The 14540-nt window shown below is 41.9% G+C and overlaps 1 protein-coding gene across 1 annotated transcript in view; it reads right to left on the minus strand.

The window, feature by feature from the left end:
- The window catches only part of Ophn1 (oligophrenin 1), a 303705-nt gene that overhangs the window by 141008 nt on the left and 148157 nt on the right, over positions 1-14540 (minus strand). The window contains exons 10-14 of the mRNA XM_013031646.1: positions 9082-9173; positions 6605-6683; positions 3196-3229; positions 2656-2718; positions 1495-1569 (exon numbers count right to left, since the gene is read on the minus strand). Of these exons, the coding sequence (XP_012887100.1) occupies positions 1495-1569; positions 2656-2718; positions 3196-3229; positions 6605-6683; positions 9082-9173 (343 nt within the window). The remainder of the gene's footprint in view (positions 1-1494; positions 1570-2655; positions 2719-3195; positions 3230-6604; positions 6684-9081; positions 9174-14540) is intronic.

Genomic DNA, 14540 nt, shown 5'->3' on the forward strand with positions numbered 1-14540 from the left:
TAATTTTTTGAGTTCCAAGTATATTTTAGTTATGAGACCCTTGTCTGTTGTATGGCTAGTGAAGATCTTCTCCCAATCCGTGGGCTTTCTATTGATCTTAGAATTTCTAAGGAGAGCACCACAAAAGAAGGAACTATAAGAAGTGGCACTTAAGTAGTAGAGCACTCGCCTGGAGCTGTAGAGCTGAGGTACAATGCTCAGGCTCAGAGTTCAAGCCCCATGACCGACCAAAAATAAATTAATTAAAATTAAAAAGAGAAGGAACTATATAGAGAAAGACCCTCATACAAAAAATATCCTAAGGATTCCCATGAGTCCTTGTTGAATGTAATGCCAGGAGTGAATAGCAAGCAAAGGGAGGAACTCCACAGGATAAGGGGAAAAAAAAACACCAGGGACTTAGAACTGAACAAGTCCCAGAATTTACACAGAACTGAGAGATGGTCGTGCTCTGATCAGTAAGAATGGCAAGCTAAGAGTCAGGCCTCGCTAGCTGCTCTAAAGAAGTCAGCAAAGGCAACTTTATGCCTGGCCTAAGAAACCTTCTAAAAAAGTTTGAATGGATCGTGCTGATCCACAGAGAGCTAAAAACAAATTTCAAAAAACTAAGGGATAGAGCCTAAGCCCAGAATTCAAGCCACAGTACCAGAAGATATACATACAAAAGAATCCAATAAAAATACTGGCAAAGGAAAGCATGAGATTCTTCAAAGAATAGAGACAGTGTTGCATCACAATGTTAACTAAGAGGACAGTTTTCCAAAATGAGAGAGTAGTCTGCTTAAGTAAGATTGGACTAAAGAGTGTTCATTGTTACTCATCAACAGATACTTCCTATGTGTAACCATGGAAGCTGGGAAACAGAGGTAGGGGTGGAAGCCAGGTCACAAAGTGAGCGATGGGTGAATAGGATGAGAGCAAGGAGAAATAATAATCATTTCTTCAAGGCAAGACTGCCTCTCACACAATAGAGAGAAAATATGTGTACACTTATTACATTCAAATAGATGCTAATATTCGACAGAGCAGTAGTGGCGATGCCTATCCATTTCAACTCCTTCAAAGGCAAAAGCAGGAAGATGGCAAGAATCCATATTGTTGAGACCAGCTAGGGCAACAGCATAACATCTCAACTCAAAATAAAAACGTTCTACAAGCTGAGCAGTAGGTAGTTCACATCTGTAATTTTAGCTAATTAGGAGGCTGATGTCTGAGGACTGAGATTCAAAGTCATCCCAGGAAGGAAAGTTCCCAAGACTCTTATCTCAAATTAACGGCCAAAAAGCCAGAAATGGAGTTGTGGCTCAAGTAGTAGAGTGATAGCCTTGAGCACCAAAGGGACAGTGTGTCTAGGTCCTGAGTTCAAGCCCCAAGATCAGCACACAAAAAAATTTTACAACCTTCCTTGGCACTGTTTCTTTTTTCTTCCAATCCTGTTTGGTTGCTAACACACAAACTATTCCCCATAAGAAGTGAAAAAAGTGAATTAGTTACCAAAAAATGCATTCAGCAGCTTCTGAACCTGAATATTGCTGCCCACTGTGCGGTACAGCCCTTCCGTCTTGATCCCTAGGAAAAGAAAACCAGGTCGGGTGAGTGCTGTTCATGTAAACAGCAGCCCCATCTCCTCCAGGTTAGAAAATGAAGTGCTAATCTACTATCATAACTTCAGATGGGCAGGGGCCTCTCTACTCTCTTCAAGTTCTTCAGCTCTCCTATGACACCATCACAATCCTGAAAGATGTCTGCACAACAACCCATGCTTTCATTTGCACCATAGTGAAACACATGCTTTTAAGTGCTTGGTCAGAGCCATGTTGGAAACATGTTCATGGGTAAATGAAAAGGGAAGAGATCTTAACCCTCAAGTTGTTCCATAAAAGGAAAGAGCACCTGGGCACCAGTGGCTCACGCCTGTAATCCTAGCTACTCAGGAGGCTGAGATCTGAGAATCGCACTTCAAAGCCAGTCCAGGCAGGAAAGTCCATGAGACTCTTATCTCCAACAAACTACTCAAAAGAAAAAAGCTGAAAGTGGAGCTGTGACTCAAAAGTGGTAAAGTGCTAGCCTTGAGCAAAAGAACCTCAGGGACAGTGTCCACGCCCTGAGTTCAAGTTCTAGGACTGGCATAAAAAATAAATTAAATAAACAAACCAGGGAAGAGGGAAAAAATGAGGCAGATGTGAAGCTAAAGTAAGACTGAAGCACCATGTCAAAATAAAAAGAGCCTTGGCTCATATACGCTAACCACGAGCATTGGGAATATAGTCAGTGGAAATATCCCAAGACTCATAACCCTGGTAACACACAGATCCCAGTGTGCCCAATGTCAATAGGTATTGCTACAGAAACTGAACTCATGACTCTTTGGGATGGAACCATCATTAAACTTCTTAAAGAACACCAAGCACTATGGCAGAATATGTTTACAATATTACATCACTTTTAAAACTCTGAAACCATAAATTATCCAGATATGCTTGGATATAACTAGAATTTTCTAGAACTTTCTAGAAAATTGTGTCAGGGTTTTATAAACAGTTGTCATTCTTACAATAGCTCCCCAGGACACATGATATCATTGCCACTTCAGAGAAAGTGACTGAGGATGACAATAGAGTGGAAATAATGTCAAGGCTATGGCTCTAACCTTACCTTTGGTCTCGATGACATTGATGCACTTCCTAACAAACTTGAACCCCACTTCATTCAGCTCCACTGTGTCAAGGAAAGGAAAGCAGAGTTAGATCTTATTGCAGCAGTATCCTTAACAAACATACAATAGCCACCCTGAAAATACAGTGAGAGATCAAAGGGTCTGGGTGTTCACTTACAGTCACCCTTAGCTTAAAAGGTCCTTCAACTCACAGCAGGTTTAGAATTTTAACTCCTACAAAACTAAATGTTTTATTTAATCCTTTCTGTTACCTCTGCACAAGCAACCTCAAATGGAAATGTTAGCTTGAAAGGGCACATCATTCCTATCATATCTACAAAGAAAAGGTGATAACATATATGCACTATATCATCATTACCATCTCCACTATAAGCTACAATCAAGTGATCTCAGTTTAATCAACAGATAGAATACTGAATTTCATTCCCACAGTGACATCCATAAACAGATTTGTATGAATTGTACATAGCATTGACACCAGCAGCTAGTAGGACTGGGCAGAAACTTGAATGGCTCACTTTCTTCCTGTTTCGTTATGGGGCTGTGATAGATCTATAAGAGAAAAGAAACAGAAACAAACATGGCTATTGTGAATCACTGCAGGTTAAGTACAGCAAATAGTATTAAGTCATTTTCCCTAGATAGGCAACCAAAATTATTATAGAGACTCCAGGGCTGGAATAAGAGGGGAAATGGGCAAAACAGAATCATCTTAGACCAGAACCCTGCAAAACAAAAATCCACAGTCCCTGAGAATTACATTTGATTACAGCAATTCACTGTACCTAAGGCTGTGACCAATTCATCTTAGACATTTGCTGATATAAAGCTTGAAGCATTTTTTTGGTCAGTCGTGGGGCTTGAACTCTGGACCTGGGCACTGTCCCACAACTCTTCAGCTCAAGGCTAGTGCTCTACCCGTTGAGCTACAGTGCCACTTCCAGCTTTTTCTGTTTATGTGGTGTTGAGGAACCAAACCCAGGGCCTCATGCATGTGAGGCATGCAAGGTAGAGCACTATCCTTCCGCTGAAGAGCTGAGGGACAGCGCCCAGGCCACAGAGTTCAGGCCCCACGACCAACCAAAAAAAAAAATCCATGTGAAAGAGGTCCATGTGTCTCCCTAGATTTCTCTGAGTCAGTTGTCTTGAAGTAGGCACTGTGACAGCTACACAAGTGACCAGGATGGAGATTCTTGTCTCTTGACGTCTAGTCTTAATTCACTTTTTATCTCATTGGGAAATCCTGGGCCTACCCTTTCCATTAGCTCGATTTGAAATATTCTATCAAGGTGATGAGAAAACCAGGCACCAATGGCTCACACCTGTAATCCTAGCTACTCAGGAGCCTGAGAACTGAGGATCAAGGTTTGAAGTCATATTGGGCAGAAAAGTCCCCATGAGACTCTAATCTCCAATTGACCATTCAAAAACCAGAAGTGGCACCATGGCTTAAAGTGGTAGAACACTAGCTAGCTCAAAAACAGCACCCAGGCCCTGAGTTCAAGCTCCACAAGCAACAACAACAATGACACCAGGCACCCATGGCTCACACCTCTAATCCTAGCTACTCAGCAGGCTGAAATCTGAGGATCAAAGTTCAAAGTCAGCCTGGGCAAGAAACTCCACAAGACTCTTATTAACCATCAGAAACCCGGAAGTGGCACTGCAGCTCAAGCGGTAGAGCACTAGCTTTGAGCAGAATTGCTCAGGATAGTGCACAGGCTAAGAGTTCAAGCACCACAACTGACAAAAAAAAGGCAGCGATCAGGGTCTGAATAGATGACACTTCAATCCATTCGTGCACGTACTGTGTAAGGTCAATGGGTTGGTGTGTTGAGTGAAATAGCAACAATGGAAGTGTTCAGCTGCAGGAAATGAATATCCCATATGCCTTCTGTTACCTAAGGCTTGAACAGGTTCTCATATGTGCATGGATATTTCACTGGGATATAATTCTGTACTTGCTAGCTTCCTTTTTTATTCCTTGCAATATTAGGGATTGAACTCAGGGCCTACACTCACTACACAGTTGCTCTACCACTTGAGCCATACCTCCAGTCCATTTGGGCATTGGTTATTTTCAGTGTGGAGATCTCATTTTATGCCTGGGCCAACCTGCAATGCTCCTATTTGTGCTTTCCCACATCAGTGTGGATTACAGGTCCCACCACTACACCCAGAACTGTGCTTCCTCTGTAGATGGGAGAAAAGGCAAAACCTTTCCCCACCATTGGTTAATATGGAGTCTCCTAAAGTTTTCTGCTTGGGCTAGCCTCAAAACAAAATCCTCCAATCTATGCCTTCTGATCCCTAGGATTACAAATTTGAGCTACCACACCCAGCTCTCCTTTGCAGCTGCTTATATAAACAAGAGCTTTATGGGGAGACAAGCAGAATCAGTTAGCATCATTCTCCACAAGGAAACATTGATATCCTCGATCTTTAAAATCTTTACAGGAGGGCAAATGCAGGAAACAGAATGAAGAGCAAAATGCCTTTCTGAGCTTCCTCATACCTTCTTACAAACCTCACAGACATAGTAAAGAGTCAAACATCAAGAATCTGGAAAGTGACCAGAGGAAAGACAGGTGTTGGTCCACTGGATGGCAGTCTTTGCTACCAGTTCTCTCTCTCCTGCTACCTGCCTGGTTGCTGCAAATATAATGTGAGAGCTGTTCACTCTTCTGTTCTCCAGGGCACTGAGGAGCGAAAGAAAGAAAACCCTAAAATGCACTGCCTACTATTGACTTGAATAAAGCAAGGATCTAACACTGTGTTCGAATCCTGCTGAACTTCAGTGATTTAGCCCCTGTCCTCCAGGTCAGGAAGGAGCACCCAAAATAAATACAACATAGTAGCAGGTACAGAATGGTTTTCTTGTGATTTTTCTAAGCAACTATGTGAGGCAGGTGGAGTTGACTAGAAAGAAGAAATGAAAAAGCAGAGATATGACATGACTTGCTACAATCACAACTATTTAATGGCAGATTCAGGATCCATATCTAGTTTTGTTTGTTTCCAAGAAGAGAAAGCTAGATTATGTCATATGCCACTAAGAGATCTCAACTTGACAAGACACTGAAAATACAATGCTTTTCACTAATGTCTAAGAGTTCTTTTTGGTCTCTCTGGGAAAATCACTTTTTTGTGTGTGCCAGTACAGGGGTTTGAACTTAGGACTTCATGCTCTCGTTGGGCTTTTTGGCTCATGGCTGGGGCTCTACCACTTGAGCCACAGCTCTGTTTAAGGCTTTTTTCACTAGTTAGTTGGAAATAAAAACCTCTCAGCTATGTCTGTCTGGACTGTCTTCAAACCATGATCCTCATATTTCAGCCTCCTGAATAGCTAGGAGTACAGGTTCGAGCCACCAATGGGCAGCTAATCACTAAATCTTTTAAGGGATCATTAGTCCAGCTGGGCAACAGTGTTCTATATGAAGTATCCTCAGATACAGTATGCAACTCTATCACTACCCCCAGATAAACCCTGACAGAGACTAAAGCAGCAGGGAGCATAAGAACGGGAAGAAAAATCATTTCCAATGAAAACTTCATAAATGCTTATTCACAGCCATAACAATTATTTTCTAGCTTTCTATCTGAGCACCTTCATTTTATAATCTGAAAGGGGAAAAAAAGGCGGGGGGGGGGAGTGTTCATTTTGTTTGCTGTCATATGGACATAAATAGCTAAATCATTTAACAATGGAACTGGAAACTTTGACTTCTCTGAAGGTGATCCCAGACAAGTTCCTCTCACGAACTCAGCTGGCTCATTTGCTAAATAATGAAGTGAAAGGATTCCACTGTAATATTTCAATCTGAAACATCTACAATCAGTCACTGTCTTTGAGCCACAGATACCACTAGAGGGCGCACTGCACAGGTTTATGCTGCTTGGATCTCCCTGGTGTGGGAGGTAACTTACAGGTTCTTTCCCATCCATGGCTTCCATCCATAGTCTTCTGTTAGCTTCAGAAAGGGCCTGCAGAGTGATGGTTCCTGGCCTGAGAACAAAAAAAAAAAAAAAAAAAAATGTTAAAAGCAGAAAACGCATGTGAGAAAGTAGATTCTTGTGATCTAGGATCCCTCTCTTCCTTGGGAGGTATCCCAAAGAATGGACTTGGGGAACAGACTCAGAAAATTTTAAGCCTTTAAGAAGCCAGGAAATAGTGGCCCATGCCTGTCATCCCAGCTACTCAGAGGGCTGAGATCTATGGATGGGGATTCAAAGCCAACCCAGGCAGGAAAAGTCCATGAGACTCTTATCTTCAATTAAGAAACAAAAAGCCAGAAGCAGAACAAGCTATGGCCACCAACACTGAGTGGAAAAAATGAAGGGACAATGCTCAGGCCCTAAGTTCAAGCCCCAGTACTGGCAGGCATATGCACGCATGTACACACAGACACAGACACACACAACACAAACACACACACATGCATGCACGCACAAACACACACACACACACACACACACACACACACACAAATCTCCTTTAACTAGAACAATGATGGGCCATTGACAGAAAAGTAACTCTGGGAAATCTGGGGGAAGTAGTATCATGGTGGTCCCATGCCAGGTCCAGCAAAGAAACAGGAAGGCAGGTGTCAAGATACCTCACCCCACAGGGCACATGTAAAATGGCTTCATTGTGTGGGAGCTGTCCTCTCTTTGGAAGATAGCCACATGGTCTGGACTCTCAGGGTGAGTGTATACATTGTAGCCACATTTATCTGTCAGGGAAATGGCTCTTTCTACCACTTAGGAGAGCCAAGAAGCTAGAAAAAAAATCTGAGCCATATGCAGCCTGCCTCAGCAACAGGGAGAATGTTCTAGCTGATGGACAAGATAATGATGATGACTATTATTCAATAATGATATTGAATTCTAACTAGAGTTACATGTATTAACACATTTAATCTATCTCACAAGCCTTGAAACAGTTGTAACAGTAATCATTTCTATCATATTGAAGTGGAAGCCGAAGCACACAGAGGTTATCCAAAGGTCACACAGCAGTAGAGGAAGTTAATTTCGAAAAGTCTCCACCCATATTTTTCTTCTTTCCTTCCTTCTTTTCTTTCTTGGCAGTACCAAGGTTTGAACTTAGGGCTTTATGCTTGCTAGGCTGGGGCTCTATCACTTGAACCACACCACTAGCTTTGCTTTTCACTTATTACTTTAGAGATACAGACTTACTTTCCACCTGAACATGCCTGAGCTTTGATCTGCCTAGTCTTCCATCATAGCTAAGGGGACAGGCCCACACCACCTAATCCATTTCCCTCTGGGCAAATGGAACCTCACAAACTTTTTTTTTGGGGGGGAGAGGGGGTGTCCGGTCATGGGGCCTAAACTCTGGGCCTGGGTACTGTCCCTCAGCTCTTCAGCTCAAGGCTAGCGCGCTACCACTTGAGCCATAGCACCACTTCTGGCTTTTTTTCTGCTTATGTGGTGCTGAGGAATTGAACCCAGGGCCTCATTCATGCAAGGCAAGCGCTCTACCACTGAGCCACTCTCCCAGCCCCTCTCACAAACTTTTCTACCTAAGCTGTCTTCAAACCATGATCTTTCTGTGCTCAGCCTCCCAAATAGGTCGGATTATAAGAATTGCTCCAATGGTGCTCAGCTAGCAGCAACATTTTTACTACTACACTATTAGGCCTCATCTGCCTGGCATATGGCTGCTGCGTACTTGTAGGCCATCTGCTATGGTCTGAATTCTCAGCCCAAATTCATGTACTGAAAGATAAGCATTAATAAGAAGGACTTCAGAAGTTGGGGACTTCAGGAAGTGACTAAGTCATGAGAGTTGGAGGCCCAGAGGATAGGATTAGAAACCATATAAAAAGACTTAAAAGAATGGGTTTGGTCTCGCTGGAAGAACCAGAAGGAAGGCACTATCTCTTGGAAACAAAGGCCCTGAGTTCAAACATGGATTACACACATGTGTGTGTGTGTGTGCATGCACACACACACACACAAAATCTCCTCAAATAAAGCTGTTTGAGTTCAGAAGAGAAAAAAGGTGGCAATGGAGAGAAACAGAGCCTCCAAATCCAAAATCTGCAACTCTATATAAGCTCTGAGTTAATACACTTATCTAGCTACAGAAGTATCTGGAAACTTTTTTATGTGTATATGATGGCAAATTAAATCCTGAGAGATTCTTTCTACCCACAGCAAGTAATAGAAATCTAAAGTATTCACAGAGAAAAGCAGCCTTAGACCAAGTCCAGCAGGGATCCCTGTGAATGGCAGACTGGAAAATCCAGAAAACACTGTCTTAGACATACTTGCTTGTTTTCATCAAGGAATGTAAGAGGAAAATAAAAGACCCATCCAGGCTCTGTATATGGCACGTAGGACATGGCCAATCCACAGCAGCTCACAGCCCAACTTACCTCTCATTGGTTTCTATATCAAAGCAGAACCTCTTGTCAATGGATTCCGTCTTCCTTCTCACACAGTACTTCAAGGTTAAATCCAAGGGCCCCTGATAGGAGACAAGAATTAGCAACTTGAAAAATGAAATGGAGGATGGCTGGGTGCCAGTGGCTCACAACTAGAATCCTAGCTACTCAGGAGACTTAGATCTGAGAAGCAAGGTTTAAAGCCACCTCAGGCAGGAAAGTCAGATAAACTCTTATCTCCAATTAACCAGCAAAAATCCAGAAGTAGAGTGTGGCTTATGTGGTACCGTACTAGCTATGAATGAAAAAGGGACATCACCCAGGTCCTGAGTTCAAGTTCCAGGACAAGCACAAAAAATACTCATTTCATACACATGGTACCTTTTTATGATACCATGACCTGGAATAGATTGTTCTCCTCACCCTAAGTGACTTTGTGTTCTTAGCTTTAGTATAACTCTTACTTGTTCTAAAAACCACCCTTTATATTTCATTTCCTCCACAATCTTCGCCCCCCCCCGCCACATCCAGTACACATTCTGCAATTTGCACTTCATATTATTATTTTTTTTGGAGGAGGGGGTCCAGTCGTGGGGCCTGAACTCTGGGCCTCGGTGCTGTCCCTCAGCTCTTCAGCTCAAGGCTAGCTCTCTACCACTTGAGCCACAGCGCCACTTACGGCTTTTTTCTTTTGCTTATGTGGTGCTGAGGAATTGAACCCAGGTCCTCATGCATGCAAGGCAAGCGCTCTACCACTGAGCCACCTTCCCAGCCCCTGAACTTGATATTATAAGTTCTTGTTTTCACACCTGATTCTTCAACTCCTCAATGATATGGAAGATTTCTCATTCATTTTTCTTTTTTTTTCCCCTTGGTTTGCAAGCAGGACTTGAAGTCTATACCTGTGACCTCTTTCACTCATTGGCTAGAATTCTACCAACTGAGCCACACCTTCAACCCCTCTTGTTCATTTTTATAGCTCTAGTACCCTAGCAAACAGTTAGTTCTCAATAAATGTTTCTCAACTAAATCATTGTCCTTGCCCCTTTTCTGATAAGTAGACAAAGTCACATTAAGTAATTTTTGTGCCAGTCCTGGGGCTTAAACTCACGGCCTGGACACTATCCCTGAGCTTTTGCATTTAAGGCTAGCACTCTACCACTTGAACCATAACTCCAACTTCTGGCTTTTTGGTGGTTAATTGGAAATAAGAGTCTCACAGACTTCCCTGCCCAGGCTTAGAACCAAAATTATCAGATCTCACCCTTTTGAGTAGCTAGGATTACAGGTGTAAGCCAGAGTTGCCTAGCTCTCATCAGGTAATTTACTCAAGCTCAAAAATCAAGTATACCATAAAGCTAGGATTGAAAAACAGGTCTTAAACAAGCTCAAACTGCAGCATTCTTTCTATTCCTCTTTCTCCATACCATAATCTATCTACCCTCATTCCTTAATATCTCTGTGTGTGTGTGTGTGTGTGTGTGTGTGTGTGTGTGTGTGTGCGCGCGGGCTTGGGATTGAACTCAGGGCCTGATGCTTGCTTGGCTTGCTCATGGCTGGTGATCTACCAGTTGAGCTGTGTCTCCAGCCCTGCTTTTTGCTGGTTATTTTGGAGATGGAGTCCCATGAACTTTTCAGCCTGGGCTGGCCTCAAACCATGATCCTCAGATTTCAGCCTCCTAAGTAGCTAGAATTACAGGTGCAAGCCCCCAGTGCCCAAAACTTCTAATATGGGAAGGATGAGAAGAACAAGGATCCAATAAAATACTATTGACAAGGTGACCAGTACAACACAAATGAGAGTTGGCAGGCTGAGCTAGCAGGAGACACTGGTAAGTGTCAGTCCAAAAGGTCAATTCCTCCATTATCAAACTGTGGTTCTGACACCTAGTTCAATGTACTTCTGGGAGAGAAAATGAGGCACATGATAGAACACAGTTTAGCTCCAAAAATACTATTTTTGATATGTTGATTATTATCCTAGCATCATTTATATTATTTACATTTCAGAAACATGGACCAGTACTAGGAAGCAAGTCAAAGAACAATAAGAAATTATTTCTACTTCCAACTTGGGGGATTAGCCCATCCCCATTCCTGCCTTCTAAATGGTCAGCTGAGTTCCTCTTCCTGTTCCCTGAGGAATTCTACATTGCAGTTGGTTAGGTGGACACCATTGCAGTTTTGCCAGGTGGTAGTCAGTAAAAAAGCAAGAAGGAAAGAAAACCTAAGTGGAAGCCTTGTTCTCATTTGCTAGGCAGAGATAAAATCAGTATATATGCATTTCATCTTGCTCTTTGCAATATTCACTTCTGAGCAAGAAAAGAAGGGCCTAAGTGACACCTGTATGCATGTGTGCATGCATGTACGCCCACTAATTCTAGGGATTGAACTTAGACCCTTAGCTTTTTATGCTCAAGGCTGGTGCTCTGTCACTTGAGTTATGCTATACTTTTGCTTTCTTTTTTTTTGGTGGTTAATTGGAAATAAAAAGTCTCACGGGCTTTCCTACCATGGTCAGCTTTCAACCTCCATCCTATGATCTCATCCTCCTGAGTAGCTAGGATTACAGGCATGAGCCACCAGCACCCAGATGAGAGAAGTTTTAATGTCCGTGATTTAGAAAGTAATGTGGGTAGAAAAATGCAAGTTAAAGAGTTACTTAATAAAGACTTGCTGCTCAGATACATCAGCTGAGTTCTGGCTGGCTTAGGACAACTCTGTGGCTTAACACATGGTAAATTTATTGAAGCCATGCTAAAAGGCACTTTGACAATTAGCAGACTGGAAATAGTGATACTTTGAAGTCATAAGTGACTAAATGACTCTCCAATAAAAAAAAAAAGAAAAAAAAACATGGATGAGAGGACTAGGGCATAGTTCAAATGGTACAGTGCCTGCCTAGTGGGCATGAGACCAAGACCAAGCCCCAGCATGGCTAAAAGTAAAACTTTAAACATAAAAAGCCTGTGCCAGTGGCTGATACCTATAATGCTAGATAATAAGGAGGCTGAGATCTGAGGATTACTATTCAAAGCCAGCCCAAATAGAAAAGTCCCTGTGAGATTCTTATCTCCAATCAACCACTCGAAAACCAAAAGTGGTACTATGGCTCAAGTGGTAGACTGCTAGTCTAAGTGCAAAGCAGCTCAAGAACAGCATTCAGGCCCCGAGTTCAAGCCCTACAATCAAGAAAAAAAAGCCAGAAGTGGCACTGTGGCTCAAGTGGTAGAGTGCTCACCTTGAGCAAAAGAAGCTCCCATAACCAGCAAAATGCCAGAAGGAAGCTGTGGCTCAAGTAGGAGAGCACCAGTACTGAGCAAAATAGCCAAGCAAGAGCATAAAACCCTCAGTTCAAGACCCACTACCACCACTAAATAAACAAATAAATAATCCAAATAACAAGTGGGCAAATGAACTGAACAATTCTTAAAAACAGAAATGCAAATGTCACTCCAATTGGCTATCCTCCATAAAAACAAAAATAGAAAATGTTGGCAAGGATGCAGGGGGACAGGACCCCTCAAACACCTTAAGAATGTAGATTAATGAACCTACCATGGATATCGTTATAGAGCTTCCTTAAAAGTCTAATACTGGACTTACCATGTGATCCAAAGAAAAAAGTCATTTTCTACAGCCTTCCACCAAATCTCAATTCCCTCTTATGTTGTACAAACAAGCCCCCAGAGGAGATCACCTATGGAAAGCACAACTGATGAACAGAAATTGGTCTAATTTCCCTCCTAATTGCTGCCTTCCAAAATTGGGTCTTCTCGGTAACAAGTGAATGTTGCCATATATCATGCAAATTCTTCAACTAAGGCACTAACAGCATGTAAGAAAGCAAGTCATATTGGAGAGAGACATGGTAACTACTTTTAGAATGCAAACAGTTTTGACCTTCAGACACATCTATGAATGTGTAGGTTCTCCCAAGTGAGTAAGCTACCCCCTCAGTCTGGTAGACTTACCAGGCAATTTTTGAGAGACAGGGTAAGAGCTAGTATGTGTTAAATGATATGTAAGGGTTACCTAGAAATGTGAGTTTAAACTATTCTTACACCAACAGACACACAGCTTTAAACAAAGGAATTCTTGGAAAAAATAGTAATAGAAGGAACATTCCTTAAAACAATAAAAACCTTATACAAAAGACCAATAGCCAATATTATAAATATTATACTTAATGGGGAAAAACTATAACCAATTCCCTTAAAAACAGGAACAAGGCAAGGATGCCCATTCTTCCCATTCCTCTTCTAAAGGCAAGAAAAAGACATTAAAGGGATCAGCATAGGGGACGAAGAAGCTAAACTATCTCTTTTTGCAGATGACATGATTTTATACCTTAATGATCCCAAACTCTCCACCGCCAAACTCTTAGACCTTATAAACCACTTTATCAAAGTAGCAGGATACAAAATTAACCCACAAAAATCAGCCGCCTTTCTATATACCAACAATGCACAAGCAGAAAGGGAAATCAAGGAAACAACCCCATTCACAATAATCTCGAAAACAAATCTAGGAATTAACCTAACCAAAGATGTAAAGGATCATGAAAACTATAAAAGCCTTTAAAAAAGAAATCCTAGAGGACACCAGGAAATGGAAAGACCTCCCATGTTCCTCGATAAGCAGAATTAATATAGTGAAAATGGCCATACTGCCAAAATTAATATATAAATTCAATGCAATTACATTAATTGTAATTGCAAAGTATGACAAATGTAATTGTAAAGTATGCCAATGGCATACTTTACTGAAATACAGAAAACAGTCCAAAAATTTATATGGAACAACAAAAGACCAAGAATAGCCAAAACAATTCTAGACAAAAGAAAGAATGCAGAGGGATCATGATACTGGATTTTAAGCTCTACTATAGAGCCATAATAATAAAGACAGCTTGGTACTGGTACAAAAAGAGACCAGAGGGCTGGGAAGTTGGCTCAGTGGTAGAGCGCTTGCCTTGCATGCCTGAGGCCCTGGGTTCGATTCCTCAGCACCACATAAGCAAGAAGAAAAAAGCCGGAAGTGGCGCTGTGGCTCAAGTGGTAGAGCGCTAGCCTTGAGCTGAAGAGCTGAGGGACAGCGCCCAGGCCCAGAGTTCAGGCCCCACGACCGGACCCAAAAAAAAAAAAAAAAAAAAGAGACCAGAAGACCAATGGAACAGATTATAAATAAACAGAAATAAAACCGCATATGTACAGTCAGTTGATATTTGACAAAGGAGCCAAAGACATACAGTAGAAAAAACACAGCCTCTTCAACTACTGGTGCTAGGAAATCTGGACAGCTACATACAGAAAACTAAAAGTGTACTCAAGCCTGTCACCATGCACTAACATCAACTCAAAATGGATTAAAGGCCTTAACATCAAACCTGAACTTCTGAAACTACTGCAGGACAGAGTAGGAGAGACACTTGAACTTATAGGCACAGG

Source organism: Dipodomys ordii, unplaced genomic scaffold (genome assembly GCF_000151885.1).
Source record: "Dipodomys ordii isolate 6190 unplaced genomic scaffold, Dord_2.0 Scaffold142, whole genome shotgun sequence".
NCBI classification, from domain to species: Eukaryota; Metazoa; Chordata; class Mammalia; order Rodentia; family Heteromyidae; genus Dipodomys; species Dipodomys ordii.